We start from the raw sequence: 21,189 nt of genomic DNA, 5'->3' as shown, positions 1-21,189 counted from the left end.
GCGTATGCTTTAGGGTGGGCTACCTTGTGATCGACTACCCCTTCCAGAGCAGTATACATCATTCCTCCGCGTTCCAAATATGGTCACTTCCGTTGACTAGTTGCAAAAACCCAAAATGGCGACAGTCAAAATGCCGAAACTCTAGGCTTCAAAACGGCAGTCCACAAACCAACGGTTGACGTCACGACAACTACGTCCACTTCTTATACACAGTCTATGGTTCTGCCACAATCAGTTTTCATTATTCTTGTAGTCATTGGTTGAGTTACTATTTCTTTTTTATTTCTAACTTGATCAATAAGTGCATCACTGCAAACTACAGTGCAAAAATGCAAACCTGTTTCACATATACACATACAGCAATGGAAATGTACATACACACTTTTAAAATATCTGATTGTAAATTTAAAATAGTATCAATAATCTTTCCATTTTATACTAAATAGTGAAGCCGAGTTATTGTAAAGTTTGTTTAAATATGTCGGCTATGAATTAATCATTGATCATCCTTCTGACGTTTATTAATGATGACTAAGACCTAAATGATGGTTTACATGTGCATGTGATGAATAAATGATATAGGAGCTATATATTCACAGTTGTGCGTAATGACAGCTGTTCTTCTACTCTTCCGAGTCCAAGGAGTTTTTACTGGTCCTCTCTGTCTTGTGTACATGACAGTTTTCTCAGTCACTGTACTCATCCCAAATCTCCTTTACTTCTAATGCCTAGTTCTTTGGAGCCTTAAACATTACAACATTAAAACACACTAGCAATGTACAGTAAGATTAGCTGATACTACATGTAAATAGGTGGCTAATATCTAAATAATTAATAATATATAGAAGGGATATCACGATACCAGAAATGTAGTAGTCAATATCAATACCAGTAAAATTCCACAATTCTTGATACCCAATTGGTATCAAACCAACAACAACAAAAGTATAAACAACGCTAGTGTTAGGAAGTTAAACAGGTCATAATTCCCCCTCTATTATTTTGTATGGCTGTGAAAAACATCTCATTCAAACAATATTCAGGTTTGATCACCCTATCTAGAACACATGTCAACGTTATGATTTACCTTTGCCTGAGAAAGTTTTTACTGAATTAAGTTTAAAAGCATCATAATGAAACTCCCTGGGAAAAATAGGGTGCGTCCAACAGTGAGTTTACTTCGTTTTCAGAATTTTGGCATGGAATTGGTACCGATTTTTATTGATGTATATTTTAAGTAAGACATCGGAGTTCAACCAAGAAGACATCGATCACAACAGTTTTTAGTTTTTAGTAGAGTGCTGTTTGCTCATTGCTCAGCAGTGAATGTCTTTTCTCTCCAGGCTTTCTATCCTGCTAACGAGGAGGTGAATGTGAAGTATGGTGATACAATTGCAGCCAGATGTGTGTTCACTGGGGAGGGCAGAACCTTCAAAACATATATTGGGTGAGTTCAGTTGTTTAACTTAATGTACCTAATGCATTTTTACACCAGATTGTAGCTTACATAACTCAAAGGTTTCTATGGTTTATTCTAGGTTCTGTTCAGACTACTTGAATAATAGATGAGCTCTTGTTGGCCCCCCTTTGGACTGTGTTTGTATTGAAATATAGCCTACAAGCACTTATCACAGACAGTAATTGTGTCTTTATTCCAGTCATGGTCTGGTCTCCTCTGCAACACCTTGTGTATCTTTACACTTGCTGTCTGATTGTTCATGCAGTGTTACAGCTTTGTAAATACTTTATCTACTGTCACGGTCCGGCAAAAAAACAGGGGATGGACCCAAATGCAGATAGATAGACGGGGGCGAAGCTGAGAACCCCAGACCCATGGCCTGGGGGCAAGGCAGACAGGCAGAAGCGCTCCGGGGGGCAGTGTTCTCTAGGGGGCGGCTCTCTGGAGACTGGGGGTCTGGGCTTTGGAGACTGGTTCTCTGGGGCTCTGGACACTGGAATTCTTGATTGGATGGCAGTGTGAACAAGGGGTTGCTGCGGCCCAGAGGCGACAGGAACCAGGGAACGCTGCGGCCCAGCGGGGTCAGAAAATAGGGGAACGTGCAGGATCAGGAACCGGAGATGGCTGCGGCCCAGCAGGATCAGGTACCGGAGATCGCTGTGGTCCAGCGGGAACTGGAGCCGGAGTCGGCCAAACCGCCGACAAGACACGTGGAGCGGGAGTCGGTCCGCCGTCGCAGGAACTGGCGAGACGTCGGCTTGGATCGGCAAAACCCAGGAAATGGTAAGACGTTTGCTTGGACCGCCGACCCTTGAACAGGCGAAACATCGTCTCGGGCGGCTGACACAGGAACTGGAGAGACTTCGGCTCCGACGGCTGACACAGGAACTAGAGAAACCTCTGCCATGCAGCTGAGCAACGGAGACTTTGAGTCGCTGAGTAGCTTGGGGAACTGACCTCTCTTTTTGCCTTGCTTCCTTCTGAGGTTGGACAGGTGTCTTACCAGTTCATGGCTAGCTGACTGGATAATGTGAGGTCCTCCAAAGGCCAGGCGGGTTCCCAGAAACGGGTTAGGGGCTTGGACAGGCTGAGAACAGGCTGGACACTGGCAGGCTGGTGGCTAGCTGGCTGATGGCTAGGCTAGGCTTTTGTTGTAAAGTGACCAGGTGTTGAACAGAGCAAGTTTCAATGGAGTGTTTTGTGATTGGTTTTGAGGATTTGGGGAGGGTTCTGAGGTTGGCTGGATTCACGTGCTGTATGGTATGATGACGTAATGAAGGAGTGGCTAACTCTATATTAAAAAAATATAATAATAATAATAAAAAAATAATAATACAGTTCATATACACTAAAATGATGTGTAAAAGCTACTATTGTAGCCTAATCAATATTAATCTCATCTTACTCATTCAAAATAACAACAATCACAAAACGGGTGTAAAAGAAGTTGACACATATCATTAAACACATAACGTGAACAGCAATGCTAGCTTTGACCAGTACTAACATTACATGTCTGGATCTTACCTTTGTAACTGTGGCCGTAGCTTGAAACGTGGTTTGAACTCCTCCTCCTTTTTAGTTGTTAACGTATGGCTCAATGCTTAAATAATGAGACTAACGTCGTTGACCGTCTGGGACGGAGTGAAAACCTGATAACGATACGCCACAGAGATATCTTTTCAATACCTGTTAAGCATTTCCAACTAATCATTATTTATAGAAACTCCTACCTTTTGTGAAGAACTTAGTGAAACGCTGGTACATTTGGTGCTGTTGAGTAAATTTCACAATTTGTAGCTGATCATTTCTATCCTCAATTTATATTACTTTGAAAAAATGTATTATCAGGATTTACTGAGCATCATTTAACTGTTTAAAGATAATGTGCTCAATTGTCAGTGAATATTGAGAATTTATCCTTTGGACTGCAAAGCTATCGATGGGCAGCAGTCACAGTATGATATTGAGCAGGTCTTAATTATACAGACATTGCAGCTTTCCTCCATTTTTACGTATAGTACCATGAGTGATTTATTTGAGCCGGTTACTTTTCTGTTTTGTCTGCAGCGGTACCTCTGATGATGAAATGTGCAACTTCTATATAATGTACTACATGGACAGCAAACATGCCATCCCCTACATGAACTGCATGGAGTCCGGCACCAAAGATCTGTTCCAGCACATTCCAGCTGAGGCCAACATTCCCATCGCTGTCAGTCCAGGTCATATGAACTCTATGATGCATATGGGGCACTCAACAGGTACAAGGGCATCAAATATTGTTCATGTTGCATGCTGCTAATCCATTGTTATTCAATTTAGCATTTAATGTTGAATTTTTAGCTTTTTTTGTTGGATAGGAAGTGAATGTATACTTATGTAAGGTTCACACTTGCTATTGTCACTTTTCTCAATGTACGCCTCCTTGCCTTTTTTTTTTTTTTTTTTTTTTTTTAATAGTTTACAACATTTACATTGTTCAAAAAGAACCTGCCTAATTCAACTTTACTTTTCCTCCAAAGACCATCAAGATAACAAATTGATGTTGGATGAAAACAAAGCAGAGCAGGCTCTGGATCAGGGTAAGTTCAAGGATAAAAAATTCCAGTCTGATAACAGGGGAGTGACCAGTAGGAAATTGTCCTGGGGATGACAGAGTCAGTGGGGGTCCCGGGCTTTGTTAATGAGCCCGACTGCGGATGGGAAGAAACTGTTCGTGTGGCGTGAGGTCTTGGTCCTGATGGACCTCACGCCTCCTGCCAGATGGGAGGTGCATGAACAGTTTTTGTCCAGGGTGAGAGGGGTCAGCTACAAGCTGATGTTCAGCTCCCACTTGAGGTCCTGGGTTATGGTTATGGTGGAGCCCAGGAAGCGGAAGGACTCCACAGCGTCGACGGGGGAGTCACACAGGGTGATGGGGGCAGGTGGGGCTACGTTCTTCCTGAAATCCACAACCATCTCCACTGTCTTTAGAGCATTGAGCTCCAAGTTGTTCAGACCGCACCAGGTCACCAGATTGTCAGTCTCCCACCTGTAGGCGGTCAGAGTGTCCCAGTGCAGCACGAGGGACGGCGTGATAGGCCCCGCTTAGGTCCCTCGTGCTGCAGTGATCTAGAATGTTCTCCTCTCTAGTTGTGCATATAATGAACGGACTGTATTTAGGGAGTTCATGACTGAGGTTTCCTTTGTTAAAGTCACCAAAGACAATAACTAAAGAGTCCGGGTTGGTCCGCTCCACACACAGTATCTGTTCGGCGAGTGTCCGCTGTGTCTCCTGCACGTTACCCTGTGGCGGCATGTAAACACCGACCAGTATGAATGAAGCAAACTCACGGGGGGTAAAAGGGTTTACAGTTTATGATGAAAGATTCCAGATCAGGAGAACAGTGCTGTAGAATCACTGTCACATCGTTGGTCCACTCTGAACAGCTGGAAGACAGCCAGCTGGAACGCGGAGTCGGGTATGGATCCACAGAGCCAGGTCTCAGTGAAGCACAAAACGGAGGAAGAAGAAAAGTCTCTGTCTCTCCCCATCGCTGAAGTTCGTCCAGTTTGTTGCACAGTGAGCGGACGTTGGAGAGAAATATGCCCGGCAGCGGTGTGCGAAATCCACCTGTGCGGAGACACACGAACGCGCCGGCCCGTTTCCCAACCTGTGGCGCTTCACTGGTTAAGGTGCTCTTAACTCAAAGGTGAGAGCACCTTTGATGAGAATGTCCAAAGGTTAACTTCTGTTAACAGAAGTTAACAGAAAAGTTGGAAGTAAGTCCGCTAGAGTTGTTCCCCTGATGTTTATGAGCTCGTCTCTGGTGAAAGAGCTCCGGGTATCGCAGCAGAAAACAGTATTTACAACAAAAACAACACAAAACAATGAGCACCAACACACCGAGGCAGCCGTCCGCGGCGCCATCTTAGTAGAGAAGTTGGAGAAGGTTGCCATGTAATGTAAAATTTCTTAGTCAACCCTCCAAGAGAGAACTTGATTTTTGCCAGTTTAAGGAAAAACATTAGTTAAGTCTACCAAGAGCATTGTATAGGCATATCTAGGTGGACTGTTTTGTTAGTTCAGCTATGCTTAGGTGTATTCTATGGAGCACTTTAAACTATATAAGATTAAGACGGGCTCAAAAGGAGGAATACTTTTGTTTGTTGTTTTTTTTGTTTGCTTTTTACCACCAGGGGTCTTGAAAACGTGTTCCCAGTTCAGCCTTCTTCTTGTGAAGAAACTTTTCCAGTCTTTTGGCAAGAATGAATGAGTCTAATTTATAGTAATTTCAACACAGAGATTGGCCTATACCACACGTGTCAAACTCAAGGCCCGCGGGCCGAATCCGGCCCGCCACGTCATTTTATGTGGCCCGCGAATCCGCCAGCAAAAAAAAAAAAAAAAAAAGATTTTTTTTTTTTTTTAATTTTGGAAAATAAATTTAAAGTTAGACTTGGAAATAAAAGTATCCCTATGGTCGAAATTCTGAGATAGAAAGTTGAAATTCTGAGATAGCATGTTGTCTGTGTACCGACATTAAAACTATCACAACAGGTGGACAGGAGAGGGAACAGCCCGTAAAGTGGTTTTCCAACAAGTGATTGAGTTGAAAAAGATCGACAAATAATCCCAAAATGTCCACGAAGAGAAAAATTGATGCAGAGGGAAGAAAATGTAATTTAAGATGGGAAAGCGAATACATGTCTGTGCTTCAAGGAGAAAAATGGGTCTGTCTTCTGTGCTAGTGTGCGTGTCGGTGATGAAGGATACAATTCACGTCGGCATTTTGACACCAAACACGGAGCTAAATTTAGCCTCCAAGAAAAACATAAAATTGTCCAAGAATTAAAAGGCAGACTGCAATCACAGCAAAATATATTTACAGAAGCTACAGCCCAGTGCATGCTAAAGGTATGTGAGCAGGTGAGCTCCGACCAGATACAGACTTTTACAAATGTCAGTTTGTGAAGAAACACCATCGCAGACCGAGTTCAGGAACTAGCAGCAATCTAACAACACAGCTAGCTAAGAGATGAGCAGGTACTCGTCTTCTTCATTAGCTGTTGATGAAAGCACAGACAACACGGATACAGAGCATCTATCCATGTTTATAAGACCTGATCTCAGTGAGGAGCTCTTGGATGTAGCTGCCATGCGCGGGATGACGACGGGGACATTAGTGATGCAGAGGTGACAAAAATAGCTTTGAACAAAGTTAATGTAATAACTTGTGTTTAATGATATACGTCTTTGTTATTTTCTTTAATAGTTTGATCTTTGATAGAGTAATGTGGGTTTCTTAACCCTAAATTAAAATGATTTATGTTATAATAACAGAAATGTGCTTAAATATATTTTTACATTTATATAACTACATGTACAATATTTTAACACTTGAATAAACAATAATCAAATGCAGAGACAGTTATTTAACAATATGTTAGGAGTAGTTACAGTTATACAGTCTTACAGTTACAACCGGCCCTTTGAGGGAAACCATGATGCTGATGTGGCCCGGAGTGAAAATGAGTTTGACACCTCTGGCCTATACGATCCACATTCTATTTAGTCTTTTTCCACTTTGTGGATAACCTATATCACTGCCTTGCTCCAAGATGGAGGCATTTTAGCATCTGTTAAGGTTATATTACTAAGAAAGCTTGGTATTAATTCAAATCAAAATGCCTTATACTACTCTAATGGAAAGCCACCTGGGTCAGGTGATTTATTTGCTTTAAGCCTGAAGATGTTTAGTTCTGTCTCAGTTACAGCTGCTGTTGTTCCTCTGATAGAACAGGCAGGTTGAGAGAATTATGGAATTTAACAATTGGTGGTGTGTATAATACTTGTACTCTTTAAATGTTCTTTGTATTTCATCTTGTTTATAATGAGTCCTTTTAGAAACCAGTTCTCTAATTCAGTATATAGAGCTTATTGTTTTTGTAGGTTTCTCGCCAGAAGTTTTTTGGATTTTGGGCCAGACTATATTACTGTTTTGTAAATATTAGCTTATTTTCAATTTTCTTGTGGATATAATATATTTATTTTGTTCCTTATTATCTTAATTTTTATCACCAAATTCGTTTTTGTTCCCCTTTTATCTATCTTTTAATTATTTATCAAGTCTTAATTGTTTTGAGGTCTGAGGACCTCACCACCATAACTTAAAACCCTTGTGAAACCATGTCCCTCGTTGCTTCTGCAGTATCCTTGGATAGCCAGGTTCCATCATCATAGAATGGTAAATAGACTTGTACTTGTATCGTGCTTTTCTAGTCTTTTCGACCACTCAAAGCACTTTTTCACTACGTAATTCACCCATTCACACCCATTCATACACTGATGGCACAGCTGGAGAAAGTTGGGGTTAAGTGTCGCGATCATACCGCCGATACTCTAATTGAAGACGAGATGATCTACCGCAGAGCCAGAGTCGCCTACATCCTCGCGGGATATGGCATCTGAGACTTTATTTGTTTTTCTTTCAACATCTTCTTGGCTTTGGGGTATCAGGGTATTGGGGTACAACATTTCTTAAGCACTTCGAGAGGAAGCCGTGGTCAGCGTAGAAGCAAACGTTGCTCCTTTTTTTTCTGCCATGCTCTCCGGAGCACCTCTAACTTCGTCTAGTATCTCCAAACTTGACCACTATATAGATTGGGGCTCTGCCTTCATGCCGTTGCGCTTTGGAGCCATTCGTCGTGTGTCCGCTCAACTCTGAGCTCCTTGTCACGGGAAAGGTCAAGCACGCTTTTTTTTTTCATAGCTTTTCAAGTTATCCAGAAAACCAGCCAAGTTGGTGCCTTCTTTATTTTCGGGTATTCTGTGAATCCCTAAATTATCTCTCCATGCTCAACTATTTTGGTCTATAGCCTGGCTTCCAAATTAGGTTGGCGCAGCCACTTAATAAGTGTTGATGTTGCTTCATGCACAGTCTCAGTTTCATCTATTCTTCCCTCCGGCGACTCCAGACTTCAGTTTTTGTTTGATGTCAGATAGTTGTACCCTGTTAACCTGCACAGACTTAGCCTCTGCCTCTGATGCATCCTCGTCATCATCTCGTCTATCATCATCACTGTCTTCTTCCTTGGCAATCTTCTGCCTGGCACTTTTGAACACTGAAGGATTGACTGAAGGACAGTGAAGTCCTTGTATATCTGGGATCTGGGAGCATTGTGACAAAGCAGCATCACGTCCCTCTCCAGGTATCTTCTGAATTCCCTGAATTACTTCTCAAGCTAGCTTCGGAGCTATCCTCGTCATGAAGCCCGGAGAGCTGGTTCGACTACCTTGGCTCAATTCGGGATCATTTTATATCACATTTGTGGTTGGCCTTCTTCTTGTAGTAAGCCCTTTCTCCATTACTAAAAAAAAAGTTCACTGGGATTTACAAAACCAATGTTTTCTGGGGTTATTTAACAAAACCATCAAGGAGCTCAAAAATGAAGCTCCCATCCTCTGTGACGTAACTTATTTTTGTGATTTCTTTTATCCGTTTAACTGATAGCACGGTTTATCAAATAAGTATGCTTTGCTTGTACCAAGAAAACACGATGTTGAATGTTAAAATGTCACCATGTTCGGTTGAACATTATTGGTATTATTAAGTACTCCTATCGGTAAAAAAACGTTTTATTAGTTCATCCCCTAATATATATATATATATATATATATATATACCTCTCATCTTGTGAGGAAAGAGCCTGGAAGACGTTCAAATCAGGGAGTACAAATTATAAAATAAATACCAACAATTGTACATCATATTTTTTGTCGTTTTCATGGTAATGTGATATGTTGCAGCAAAGTGCTGTCCCATTCCTATTTACACCATCTCAAGCCCTCACAGTCTCTCACACTCAACCGCTCTAGCTAATCGAGTGGCGTGCTAACGTGAGTGTAGAGTTACGCTGCCGGGCCACCCTTCACAGTGAGCAGAGTGTTCCTGCTCAGGCTAACTTGGTGAGATGCTAGTTGGACTAGATCGACGTTGACATTGTGCCCATTGATTCCTTACACGGCTATCATAGTTAGCAGAGCGTTCTCGCTCTGGCTAACTCTAGACTAAGCTAATACTTGGATTGTGTCCATTGATTGTTTGTAAACATTACGGCTATCACAGTTAGCAGAGCGCCCTCGCTTAGGCTAACTGGTGGGACACCAAGAGTTACAGCAACTGTCCAAGTGAAGAGAGTGTCCTCGCTCCCCTCTCACTGTAAGGACTGTGTTCTTTTTTTGTTGGCCGGTTTCCACAGTAGCAGAGTGCTCTCGCTCAAGCTAACTGGTGGGACACCAATATCTGCAGCAGCTATCCTAGTGAAGAGTGTGTCCTCGCTCCCCTCTCACTGACTGTCCCCTGCCTGTTCTCACGACATTCAGCAGAGCGTCCCGCTCAGACTGACCTAGAGAGTCGGCCATGTTTGACTTTCCCGGCTGTAGGACCTGTATGGCTCCACTTCAGCCTGAGGATGGCCATGACCTCTGCCCCTCTTGCGTTGGCCTCGAGCATCTGAGGGAAGGCCTCTCTGAGAACCCATGCATGAACTGTGGCATCATGCCTCGAGCAGTAAGGGCTGCTAGGCTCGCCGAGGCGTAACACCTGACGGGTGTGGTCGACTTCCCCCTTTCAGGGCAGTTGAATCCAGCCCAACCTACCCATTCCAAGCGCAGGACCACAGAAACCGCAGGGGGGCCCTCAAGTCTAGCGAGCTGTCTTTTCTAGAGTGGATCTGCTGACCGCCGAGCTAGCTCAAATGAAGTCGCTTCTCCTGACCCTCCACCCTAGTGCAGGGGGGCTGAAGCACCAGATCCACCCGCAGCTGAGCTTGGCTTAGAAGAGGACGTTATATCACTGGCAGCGTCAGCCAATCTCTTTACTGAGTACAGTGAAGAGCGGCCCTCCCATGCTTCTGGGCCTGGCTCCCGTTCCTCAGCTCAGAGCTCTTCGGAAGGGGCAGTCGATAGCTCCATGAGGTCTGTCATTCGCATGGCACTGGCACGTCTGCAGTTAGATACACAGCAGCCGGAACCTCAGCCTGCGAGTGCCTTCTTCAGGCGCACTCCTGCCCCCACCACCTTTGCCGTTCCTCCCTCCGAAGAATATCTGAGGGAGCTGCATGCATGCTGGAGAGACACCAGGACTCTGTCCCGTCTTGCATCAGATGAACGAACCCTAGCGGCCATGCAGGACGCAGCAAAATTTGGCCTCGCCCGTATGCCAGCCGTTGAGCTGACTATTGCGTTCCTCATAGTTTCCCCTGAGGACACCCTGAGACCCGATGCCAGGTGCCCTCAACCCCAATGCCGGGTCACGGATGACCTGCAATCCAGGGCTTATGACACAGCAGCGCGCATGGTTCATATTGGCATCTCCCTCTCCCACCTCATGCTTGCCCTCTCAGCTTCTCTGCAGCAGGCTACTCCCGATGCTTCCGCCACCAGCCTCAGTGATGCCTCACTGGGTCCAGACAGTCACCCCTGTCTGAGACATGTAGGAGGACCCTCCGTACTATCCCAGTGGAACCTGGTGAGCTGTTTGGGTCAGCTGCTATACAGGCGCTTCAGCGGACTGTTGAAGCTAGCCAGACCAGGCAGCAGTTCTCTGGTCTTCTCAGGGACATGCCCACACCCCGCAGACCTAGGGGTCCTACTTCGCCCCCCGAGTCCGTTTTCAGCCCCCAGCTCACCCCAGTAGCCGCCACAGGCCTTAGCTTCCCCCTGAGAGGCCGAACCGCTACCCATACAACCCTACCCACGTCCCCCCAGACAACCTCCGAACTTGGGGACTACCAGTCGCCCCCCCAGAGCCTCAAGAGGCAAGGGGTTCAGGAGATGGCCGGCCGGCCGTCGGTTATTTCTCCCAGCAGCACATCAGCTACTGGGCAGCTCATGCTTCTGGGTGGTGTCCACCCTAACCCAGGGGTACAAGCTTCAATTCCGACGCCGGCCTCCAGCCGGGTCAAAATGACCAGCATCACCGATCTGGCAAAATCCCTAGCCCTCAACCAGGAGTTAGCCGCGCTCCTGGTCAAGGGTGCAATCGAGAGGGTGGACCCTGTTTCCAGGGGAGAATGGTTCACGTCTGTCGACCTGAAGGATGCCTATTTCCATGTTCCCATTGTACCTCACCTTGTGATGTGGCTGCTGATCATTAAAGGAGAAGTAGCACCCATCTACCACCTCGCCCCTGGTGATGCCACAATATATCATTTCATGACCATATGAGCTGAGAGCAAGTGGCTTGTTCAAAGTGATTCTGTGGGCTATTTTTATTTCCAGAGCAAAGTAAGGTAATATATTATTAGAAGGTAAGAACTTTGAAGTGTATTAATAATTCAAACCTTTAAAACGTAAGGGTAATTGGAGTAATTTAAAAAAAACAATAATGAACATTTTTAATGGACTATAAATTGACAACTGAATTTATTTGATCTAATACTGTACAAAAAAATAAGAATTTATCAAAATCTGTATTGTTCCTAATCACTGTCATATCTCAATTTGTGTCTTTTTAATTTAAAAACACAGTGGCATCATCTCAAAACCTGGCATTTAAATGGTTAAAATTCTGAAAATGAATAAATACTTGGTAGTTATAATCAGCACTGATGTTGGTTAATAAAAAAAAAAAATTGGTGAAGTGGAAATAATATTATATTATATTTTGTCTTATATCTGGCACTTAACAAAAAATAGCAATGCACTAAAATCAATGTTGCTAATCATTGTTATATCCCAGACTGTTATAATCCCCCCAGCAGTTAATATGTGGAAGCTAATATATTTTGTGTTTCTTTCATTAAAAGCACAATAGTGGCATTATGTAAATATAGTGATATTTAACGTGTTAAAATAAATAAAAAAGAATGAATATCTGGCAGTTATCGGGACTGATGTTGATTGAAAGATTTAACAAACTAAGTGGGAAAAGTGAGGCACAAGGATATTGTATGCAGACAACAGAGGTAGCGGAGAAAACTGTCGTCTTGGATACAGTAGTCCTTACAGTGTGTTAGTGTGCATGTTCAGGCCTGCACACATGGATAGGTTTTATCAGCTGTGTACATCTGGACACTCCAGTTCTGGCAAGACACTTAACCCCAAATTGCTCCCATAGGCTGTGCCTGTGTGTATGAATAGCTATGAATGGTTAGATGGCCCATTCACATTCCCTGATGGGTAGTTTGCACCTTGCATAGCCCATGCCATCAGTGTATGAATGGGTGTGAAAGTGTGAATGATGACATGTAGTGTTAAAGCGCTTTGAGATGAGAAGATTAGAAAGGCGCTGTACAAGTACAAGTCCGTTTACCATCTATACAAGTACAAGTCCTGTCCCCATTCTCCTGGGAAAAACTTGTCTAGCTCTGTCAAACTGCTAGACTCTGCGGGTAAACAGCAATTTTGAAGATGGTGCCACGGATCACTGCCACAGTTCTGAGCTCTCAAATACTTTTCCTGTTTTTATATGTTCCATCATTTGTAATTCTCATCTGTTCAAATTCACAAGGGAGGAACTGCTAAGCATTAGACAGTTAACTTCACACATTATTCAAAGGTCTTCACAGATGCAAAACTTTTGTGGGATTTTAGCTGGAGGAGCAGAAGCCTCCTGTGGGACATGGAGGCAACCAGCCAGGGGAAGTGCTGGTGAAATTGCGACAGTGGGATTATAAACGTTGCTCCATCGTATAATGGAGTTATCGTGGAAAGCAAGAGGAGGTGTTAGCTGTTAAACCTTAACGAGGGTTAGTGTACAGATGTTGCAGTTTTAAAGAAAATCTGCAGTCCGAACCTAAGGTATTTTCATTAACTTGCAACCTTTTTTCGAAAACTGAAAATGTAATACTTTTAACAGATAATGTCATACTCGTGTAAATGTTCAGTCCGTACTTCTACATTTTGTGTTTTAAGAGTGTTTTATACATCGGATTCGAAATGAAAGACTGAATAAAGTGCAGACATTGAGCACCATACAGCCATAAGCACAACATACAACAGTACAATAATATACATAAAACAAAGCATCAACTTTATTATAATGGTCATTTGGAATTTTGTAGGTGTAAAGCTGTATATGCAATCTGGCAGTAAGCTCCAGTTTTTGTCATAGATATTTATTCAGGTTAACTTTTTGCACCATTGTGTTGTGTGTGCTTATCCATGCTCACCTCAGGGTTTAACTTGAGCCAGAGATACAGTAATAAATACTAAAACAAAGCAGACTGGAGCCTCTTTTATTAACAGTTACAGAATGCCAGCGATCACCTTTGACACCACGTTAACAATACCTCAACCTGTGTATGTGTGTTTGTGTTTGTGTGTGTATGGTGTAGACTACCATTTGGAGCAAGTCTCAGCGTGGCCTCAAAGTTCTCTCCAGTTGGGTCAGGTGTCAGGACTTGCCCTCGACTCAGATGCTAACTTGGTCATTTTCCACAGAGGAGACCACCACTGGGGGTCAAGGTATGTCGCTTCACTTATGATATATTCATTTTTGGTTAATAAACTGATTCTATCAGTCCTTGAAACAGAAAAATCATAATATATGTTTGAAACAGAATGGAATTTGTTTATCTGGAGGGCACACTATCATCACTACATCTTTCGGGCTACATCCACACTGCTACGTTTTCGTTTTAAAGGGCAGAACTTTCATGACGTTTATGCCTAACTTCCACACTACTCCGGCGTTTTAGAAACCCTCAAACGGAGTGGTTTGAAAACGCTACAGATGATGACGACACAGATACCCACGTTTGCTCCTTGATTGGGTCGTAGCCTTCATGGCATGGAGAGAGCAAACAATGTAAGCTTTGATTAATTCTTGATCAATTCAACATGGATAAGAAATTACAGGTGTTGCTGACCTTGTTGTCTATGCTAGCAGCTGTTGTGCAGTTCAATTCCGCATTTTGTAATTTAATTTATAGTTATTCAAGCTTTGCGAGCGCTGTGTCCAGCGGTGTTATCTGCACGTTTGAAGGCACGGTTTGCAGCTTTGAGGAGGGCAATGGACATAAAACCAAGGACATTCCTTTTCTTATCTACGCTTATTTTATTCTTCACAAATATTGTGTAGTTCACAAAAAACTGTAAACGCACAAAATAAATACTGCTCTCCAGTACGACATGTACTTCCAGCCACCCGGCAGAGCTACTAGCATGAGAACAGACGACAGCGAAACGAGTGAAAGACGTGTGTTCACCAAATTTTTAGACCCTGAATCTCAATAAACTTTTGATTTGTAACCGTTCATTTTAAAGTAAATTTGAGTAAATGTATGTGTGAGAGACGGCGATAGAGCAAGACCTATAGGCAGCCTTCTATCCAAGTTTTGAAAATAAAACTTGTTTTCTTTCCCCCACTAAATCTGTCTGATTGCATGTTGCAAATATAGATGAACATCTTAAGTATCAAACAAGACCTTTTATTATAGGAAGTACAACAATTCTCCGTTGAATTTTCTGAAGTCGATAATGGGTTGTCCATCAGATGACATGTAATCCATCTCTGGCAGACAGCACAGAACTGGTTTGAACTACAGCCTACATACAGAAAGGTCCTATCAATGGAGCTAATATTGCATGGATGACAGCTGGGTGTATTGAAGGAACAGCAAACCAAAAGAAGTTCAAATTGATATGTAAAAATCTTTCTCTGTGGAACTACAAACTAAATGTTTTTTTCAGCTCTTTTAACAGCCAGGCTAGATACCAGCAGAGGTCCCAAGGACCTATTCAGCAGTCCACTATTTTGGTTGTGGACCCAGCCAAAGGCAACATTCTGAAGGCATCTGGCAGAGATATGTAAGTTACAGTGTGCTTTAGTTTTCTTTTTTATGAATGCAAGTGCTAAACATGAACAGAGACAACCAGGCATGTTTTGTACTGTTGTACATCCTGTATCACAACCAGAGTGAAAACTGTCTGGTAATGATTCATATCTCTGATGTTGCAGGTTTTTTTTGCCTCATGGAATAACAACAGACAAGAATAATAATTACTGGGTCACTGATGTGGCTCTTCATCAGGTAATGTGCAGGTGGTATTCCATCTGAACTGAGTATGTTTAATAACCGGCTCTAAGTAACCATTGAAACAGATTGACAGTGCCGATATTGTATGTATAGCAGATCAGTTACATCATGAAAGTAAAAAGTAATGCCAGATGTCCATGTCATAATCGACGTCGAGAAATATATTTCTTCAACAATTCATAATGATGACCAGTCAATGGTGACCTAATTGTTCACACATTATTGTTTTTTGTAAATAATTTCTAAATAATTGTTATACACCATTAAAGCATAATTTGTAAACAGTAGGTCTGATGTTAATGTATTCAGAAGAGATTCAATACTCACAACACATAGTGAACCAGCACCAATGAAGAGTCCCCCTTCTGTCACTCATCAGGTGTTAAAAGTGAGCAGCGATGGCAGAGACACAACGTTGCTGGCACTTGGAGAGGCTTTCACGCCAGGAAGTGACAACAACCACTTTTGCCAGCCCACTGATGTGGCTGTAGACACTGAGACTGGGAACATCTTTGTGTCTGATGGCTACTGCAATGCCAGGATCCTGAAGTTCTCAGCTGAGGGCAAATACCTGTCTCAGTGGGGTGCAGGTAAGAATCTGACTCTACAAACACACAAAGCCTCTTGAATGTTTTAAAGCAGGTCTTGTTAGACAAAGGCCCTTTTCCGTCTTGTGTTAACAAAATGAATTTAGTTTTTAGAATAGGAGCTACAGTTTTTGTCTGAAAGGAAGTTGTATGACAGTTGCACCTCAGCTTAAACTCCATGCAAAGCCTATGAAACTGCCTAGTCACTTTGAAGTTAACCTGGCAGCCTTTGACTGCTGGCAAACAGGTGATTGAGATTACCTAACTAGAGCAGTTTGACACACATACAGAGACAGTAACACACACACACAAAAGAAAAGGGATTTCATAGTCTCTTTTTATGGAATAACATTGCTTTGTATTGAAGTTGCACTATTGCCCAAGAAAAATCTCCCCAAGCCAACCTCTTACATGTATTGCTACCATAAATTATGATTGTCTTATTTTTCTGACTAAAGGCTCATCAGAAAGGAAAAGGCGCATACCGTTCCGGGTCCCCCACAGCCTGGTGTTCCTTCCTGACAGACAAGAAGTTTGTGTGGCTGACAGGGAGAACGGGCGTATCCAGTGCTTCATAGCCCAAACTGGAGAGTTTGTCAAGGAAATAAAGAAAGAGGAGTTTGGAGGGGAGGTGTTTGCTATCAGCTACAGCCCTGCTGGAGGTGAGTTCACTGATTGAGCTGACCAGGGACATTCATCACATATGGTTTAAATAGTATCTTGCATTATTTTCCTTTTCAATTCCCTTTAATCATAATGAAAGATGAAAGGGTGCTCTATTTAAATTCATGGTTAGGACTTCTTGGAATGTGAAAGGTTGTATATTGTCTTCCAGGGGTTTAAAAGAGTCACAATGACGTCATCACTGGACACAAACAGAAAGCCATTTTTACAAACTGGAGGTGTAACACAGGCATATTATGAATTGCATAATGGAAAATGTAGGATCCAGTGTTTTTGGAGCCAATACTTAAGGGTAACAGTTGGGATATCGTAGCTAGAAATGCTAGAATACACCTTTGAAGCTGGAGTGCGGAACTTTTGTGTCACCCTTTTGGCAATGAGAGTAATTACACAAACACTGTTGACACATGACGTCTACAGGGGAGCTCGATTCTTCTCCTCTGTCTCAATGAGTCCTTCCTCGCTGTCGTTCTTGTTTTGAAGGTTTGTGAATCAACTCTGGCTTTCAAATGTTTGTTGGACTTGAGAGAGAGTTTGATATTAATGAATAGGAAGCCAGGGCCAAAACAATGAATGGGAGCCCAAAACCCTGGCTAAATACTGTCTAACGGTACTTTTTAAATTTGCTAGCATTGTCTGTTTAAACTCAATGCTGCATTGTTTAGGTAAAAACTCTTGTAGCGATAGATCACAGTTGGTGTAATCTAGGCAAACTTGACTCTCACTTTGAATCGTACAGACAAGTATGTAAAGTTTGGTCTAGATTTGTTCTGAGGAAAAATTCAGGCAGCAATGATTAAAATACTTTGATGCATTAGTGTATAGCGTGATCCCTGTTTGTCATACCAGCTAGATATTCACTGAAAATATCTTTCCCTGGCAGTGGTGGGCTTATCAGCATTGTCTTAACTTGTTTGGTAAGGGCTTGAATATAGCGGACATTCATTTAAATGTAAAAGTCCCGCACTGCAGCTTTAGTAAATGCTTTTAAGTCAAGGATTCCCTTTATATTGTGTAATCGCAAGTGCCTTACAATTATTTGTGTGTGTGTGTGTGTGTGTGTGTGTGTGTGCGTGTGTGCGTGCGCATGAAGATGGCTTTATCTTTGCAGTAAATGGGGAATCTCCATACCGCTCAACTCCACTCAGAGGTTTTGTAATAGATTATTCAACCATGGATATTTTGGATACCTTCAACCCAGAGAAAAAGGTAATTGCACACACACATACACGCTCTCCTCATTTCTCTCTAGCTTCCTATCGATACTATACTGAACTACTGGTGAAGGCTGTGTATGATTTAAAACGGAGGTCTCTGGCCCTAAGGCAGGACATTTTCTCATTTCTAAGAAAAAGGGCGCAATTGAGCATGTAGACAGTTCTACTGTCCTACTTCATTTACCACCTAGGAAGCTCCCCATACCATTGTTTTCAGGTTGTCATGAACTTTTAGGGTATACCACTTATACTGTACTTCCCATGCATATAGTATAACTGGTGTGACTAACCAGAAATCAGAAAGATCTAACTCGTTTATACAGGTAAATCAAATGTACTAATGAGGGCAAAGATAGCTCTAGATCAGGGGTGTCAAACTCATTTTCACTCTGGGCCACATCAGCATCATGGTTTCCCTCAAAGGGCCGGTTGTAACTGTAAGACTGTATAACTGTAACTACTCCTAACATATTGTTAAATAACTGTCTGCATTTGATTATTGTTTATTCAAGTGTTAAAATATTGTACATGCAGTTATATAAATGTAAAAATATATTTAAGCACATTTCTGTTATTATAACATAAATCATTTTAATTTAGGGTTAAGAAACCCACATTATTCTATCAAAGATCAAACTATTAAAGAAAATAACAAAGACAAATATCATTAAACACAAGTTATTACATTAACTTTGTTCAAAGCTATTTTTGTCACCTCTCTGCATCACTAATGTCCCCGTCGTCATCCCGCGCATGGCAGCCATTTTTGCGCACACTAATTCCCATTATTATTACTCAGTGCAATAACATCTTCACCTGACTGCTTAAGACTTTGGTTACCTCATGAGGTAACCGTAGCCTTCGGGCAGGACCAGATGTTTCAACCCTTAACCACAGTCACTTGGCTGTGACTGCCCATCTGCTCCTGGCTTCCACCTTCCCTCCTCTCTCCTACCCCATAACCAGCAAGAGGCTGGTTCTGCCTCCTCCCCCACCTTGTGAGCTACTTGTTTCTTGCTCCTTTCGTCCAAACCCAGAGATGACACCAACCGCCTTGCTAATTTGGCCGGGAAGCCTCTGCAGCCGATCTCCACGGTGAACAACCATGCCTGCCATCCCTTGTCCTTGCCCTCCTGAACCAAGGAACTTCAAGGCTTCTGGGCTCTTCTTGCACCTCTTCCACTCTAGACAGAAGCACCTAAACATGGCATCACCTGTACAGTCCTTAAGCTATAGATGTTTTGCATTCTGACAGTATGTGTACCAGTGTCCCCTTTTCACCACAGAGTTTGCAGTTAGTTTCCTGCATCCACCTCACTTCCTTGCGGTTACAAAGTTCTGCCTGGACCATTTCTTGCCTATTCTTGGCACTTACGTTCCTCCACTGCTACTCCGGATTTTTTTGTCTTCTTCAGCTGTTCTTCAGTCTGCTTAACAGCATTGGATCCGCAGGAACTCCTCTACCTCTGGCTTCAAACTGGATAGTGCCAGATTTTTGTTGGCCGAGAAGAGGCCTGGAGAAGCTGTAGGATTATTTACAAAAGAAGGATTGTGGCTCAGTGGTAGAACAGGGTCGTCCTTCCATCAGAGGATCGGCGCTTTGATGATATGTAGTGATGAGATGATGACATGTAGTGTTAAAGCGCTTTGAGTGGTCAGAAGACTAGAAAAGAGAAATACAAGTACAGTCCATTTACCAAACTGCTCACATTGTCTTTTTCTTTATTTTTTTAATTTGTTTTTTAAATATTTTTGGGCTTTTTGCCTTTATTACAGTACAGCCGAAGTTAGACAGAAAACGGGGAAAGAGAGGGGGTGACCTGCAGCAAAGGTGAGATGCTTCCTGACTGGAGTTCACAGGATGTTCAGTCTGTGACCAGCACTTGGGTCACCAATGTTCCACAACTGGACCTGTTCTGTTGTATCTTGAGCCCTCTGAGGTCTTTGTGGACTTTGCCACAATAACACCTTTCTGTGAATTACTCTCCTGTAATTTCGTATCTCCTGTCCTGGATGTTGCCAGTTTTATCCTGTAGGTGACAACTGTAGGTGTCAGGCTTTTTTATCAGGTCGCTTGTTTTGTTGCATGAGTAGCAGATGAGACTTTGGAAGCGCCTGCCAAGTCTGTTTGCTCCAGGTGTTGCAATTTCTGACATCTAAATACATTTAAAACAGAATAATAACAATCCAAACAGTTCCAAATATTTATATACTGTATGAATTAGAGATTCCCAATGCAAACAGAGGGGAAATTTGACCCAGCTATACAGTAAGCCAAGCTAAGCTGAGGGTTACCTCCAGTCCGAACTTAATGTCTGCCTTCTGAACAGACATGTACTCTACCCAGACCATTGGGTTTTTGGAAAGGTGATCATTTTTGTTGCCTAAACTTTGCTGTATTGTCTTTCATTTGCAGGAGTTTAAAATGCCTCACGACATAGTTGAAACCAGGGATGGTAGCGTCTTTGTCGGGGATGCAGGCAGTAAATCAGTCTTCAAGTTCACCACTGACAGTAAGCTCAGCTTCATTAAGACTATGATGAATCTAAACTATTTAATGTTCTCTTGTGCAGAATCCATCTGAACTTGTGTGTTTGCGTTAAGTGAAATTCACTATTGTAGATATTGGTGAGAATGCAGAAATCATCATGTCCTTTTTTTGTGACTTTGCAGATGAACTGTACCTGTAATTTGACTTTGTAGTTTTATTAACCTGTATCCACTGGATTTTTCATTTTCATTCTAAGAGTTACATCGCTCTGTCAAGAAAGCTGGTATCGAGGTTCAAGAACTTGATGGTAAGTATTGTTGAGTTTAACGTTTTTTATGTTCTTTATCTAAGTAAAAGCACAGCTGCTGCTGAGGGTCCAGCCTGTTGCTGCTGATATTTGCTGACACCTCAAGGAAACACACAGCATGTGACGCACATTAAAACATGCGTGAGTCGTATCCAAATCAGTTCATGTATGTGGGGATATGCCTATGTTCTCTTCTTTACAATGAAAAGTTGACTTATTCTTTGAGAATCCAAAAACACATACTCTGTATAACTCCACCCTAACGTTTCAAGCTCCTTTCCTCTTGATGAGAATAGTAGAAATGTAAGCTCCCTTGGTTCTAATGAACAAAGTAACGTTATCGTAAGATGGCCATCCTTCAATCAGAGCATCGAGGGTTTGATCCCTGGCTCAGCTAGTCCATGTCAATGTGTCCT

At 42.5% G+C, this 21,189-nt stretch overlaps 1 protein-coding gene across 6 annotated transcripts in view; it reads left to right on the top strand.

The window, feature by feature from the left end:
- Positions 1 to 21,189, top strand: part of pam (peptidylglycine alpha-amidating monooxygenase) — a 68,793-nt gene that overhangs the window by 35,154 nt on the left and 12,450 nt on the right. For 5 of the 6 annotated variants that reach the window (XM_031878442.1, XM_031878440.1, XM_031878443.1 and 2 more), the window contains exons 12-22: positions 1,344 to 1,447; positions 3,530 to 3,723; positions 3,985 to 4,044; positions 13,784 to 13,913; positions 15,141 to 15,257; positions 15,409 to 15,481; positions 15,867 to 16,077; positions 16,533 to 16,736; positions 17,852 to 17,967; positions 20,392 to 20,488; positions 20,723 to 20,773. In XM_031878442.1, the coding sequence (XP_031734302.1) occupies positions 1,344 to 1,447; positions 3,530 to 3,723; positions 3,985 to 4,044; positions 13,784 to 13,913; positions 15,141 to 15,257; positions 15,409 to 15,481; positions 15,867 to 16,077; positions 16,533 to 16,736; positions 17,852 to 17,967; positions 20,392 to 20,488; positions 20,723 to 20,773 (1,357 nt within the window). Of the gene's footprint in view, positions 1 to 1,343; positions 1,448 to 3,529; positions 3,724 to 3,984; positions 4,045 to 13,783; positions 13,914 to 15,140; positions 15,258 to 15,408; positions 15,482 to 15,866; positions 16,078 to 16,532; positions 16,737 to 17,851; positions 18,414 to 20,391; positions 20,489 to 20,722; positions 20,774 to 21,189 lie in introns of those variants that run through there. The other variant, XM_031878444.1, reaches the window with a different exon arrangement.

The sequence above is a fragment of the Anarrhichthys ocellatus genome, unplaced genomic scaffold (assembly GCF_004355925.1).
Source record: "Anarrhichthys ocellatus isolate YVR2014 unplaced genomic scaffold, GSC_Weel_1.0 scaffold179, whole genome shotgun sequence".
NCBI classification, from domain to species: domain Eukaryota; kingdom Metazoa; phylum Chordata; class Actinopteri; order Perciformes; family Anarhichadidae; genus Anarrhichthys; species Anarrhichthys ocellatus.
The sequence above is the reverse complement of the archived record's forward strand: the minus strand, read 5'-3'. Positions and strand labels throughout refer to the sequence as shown.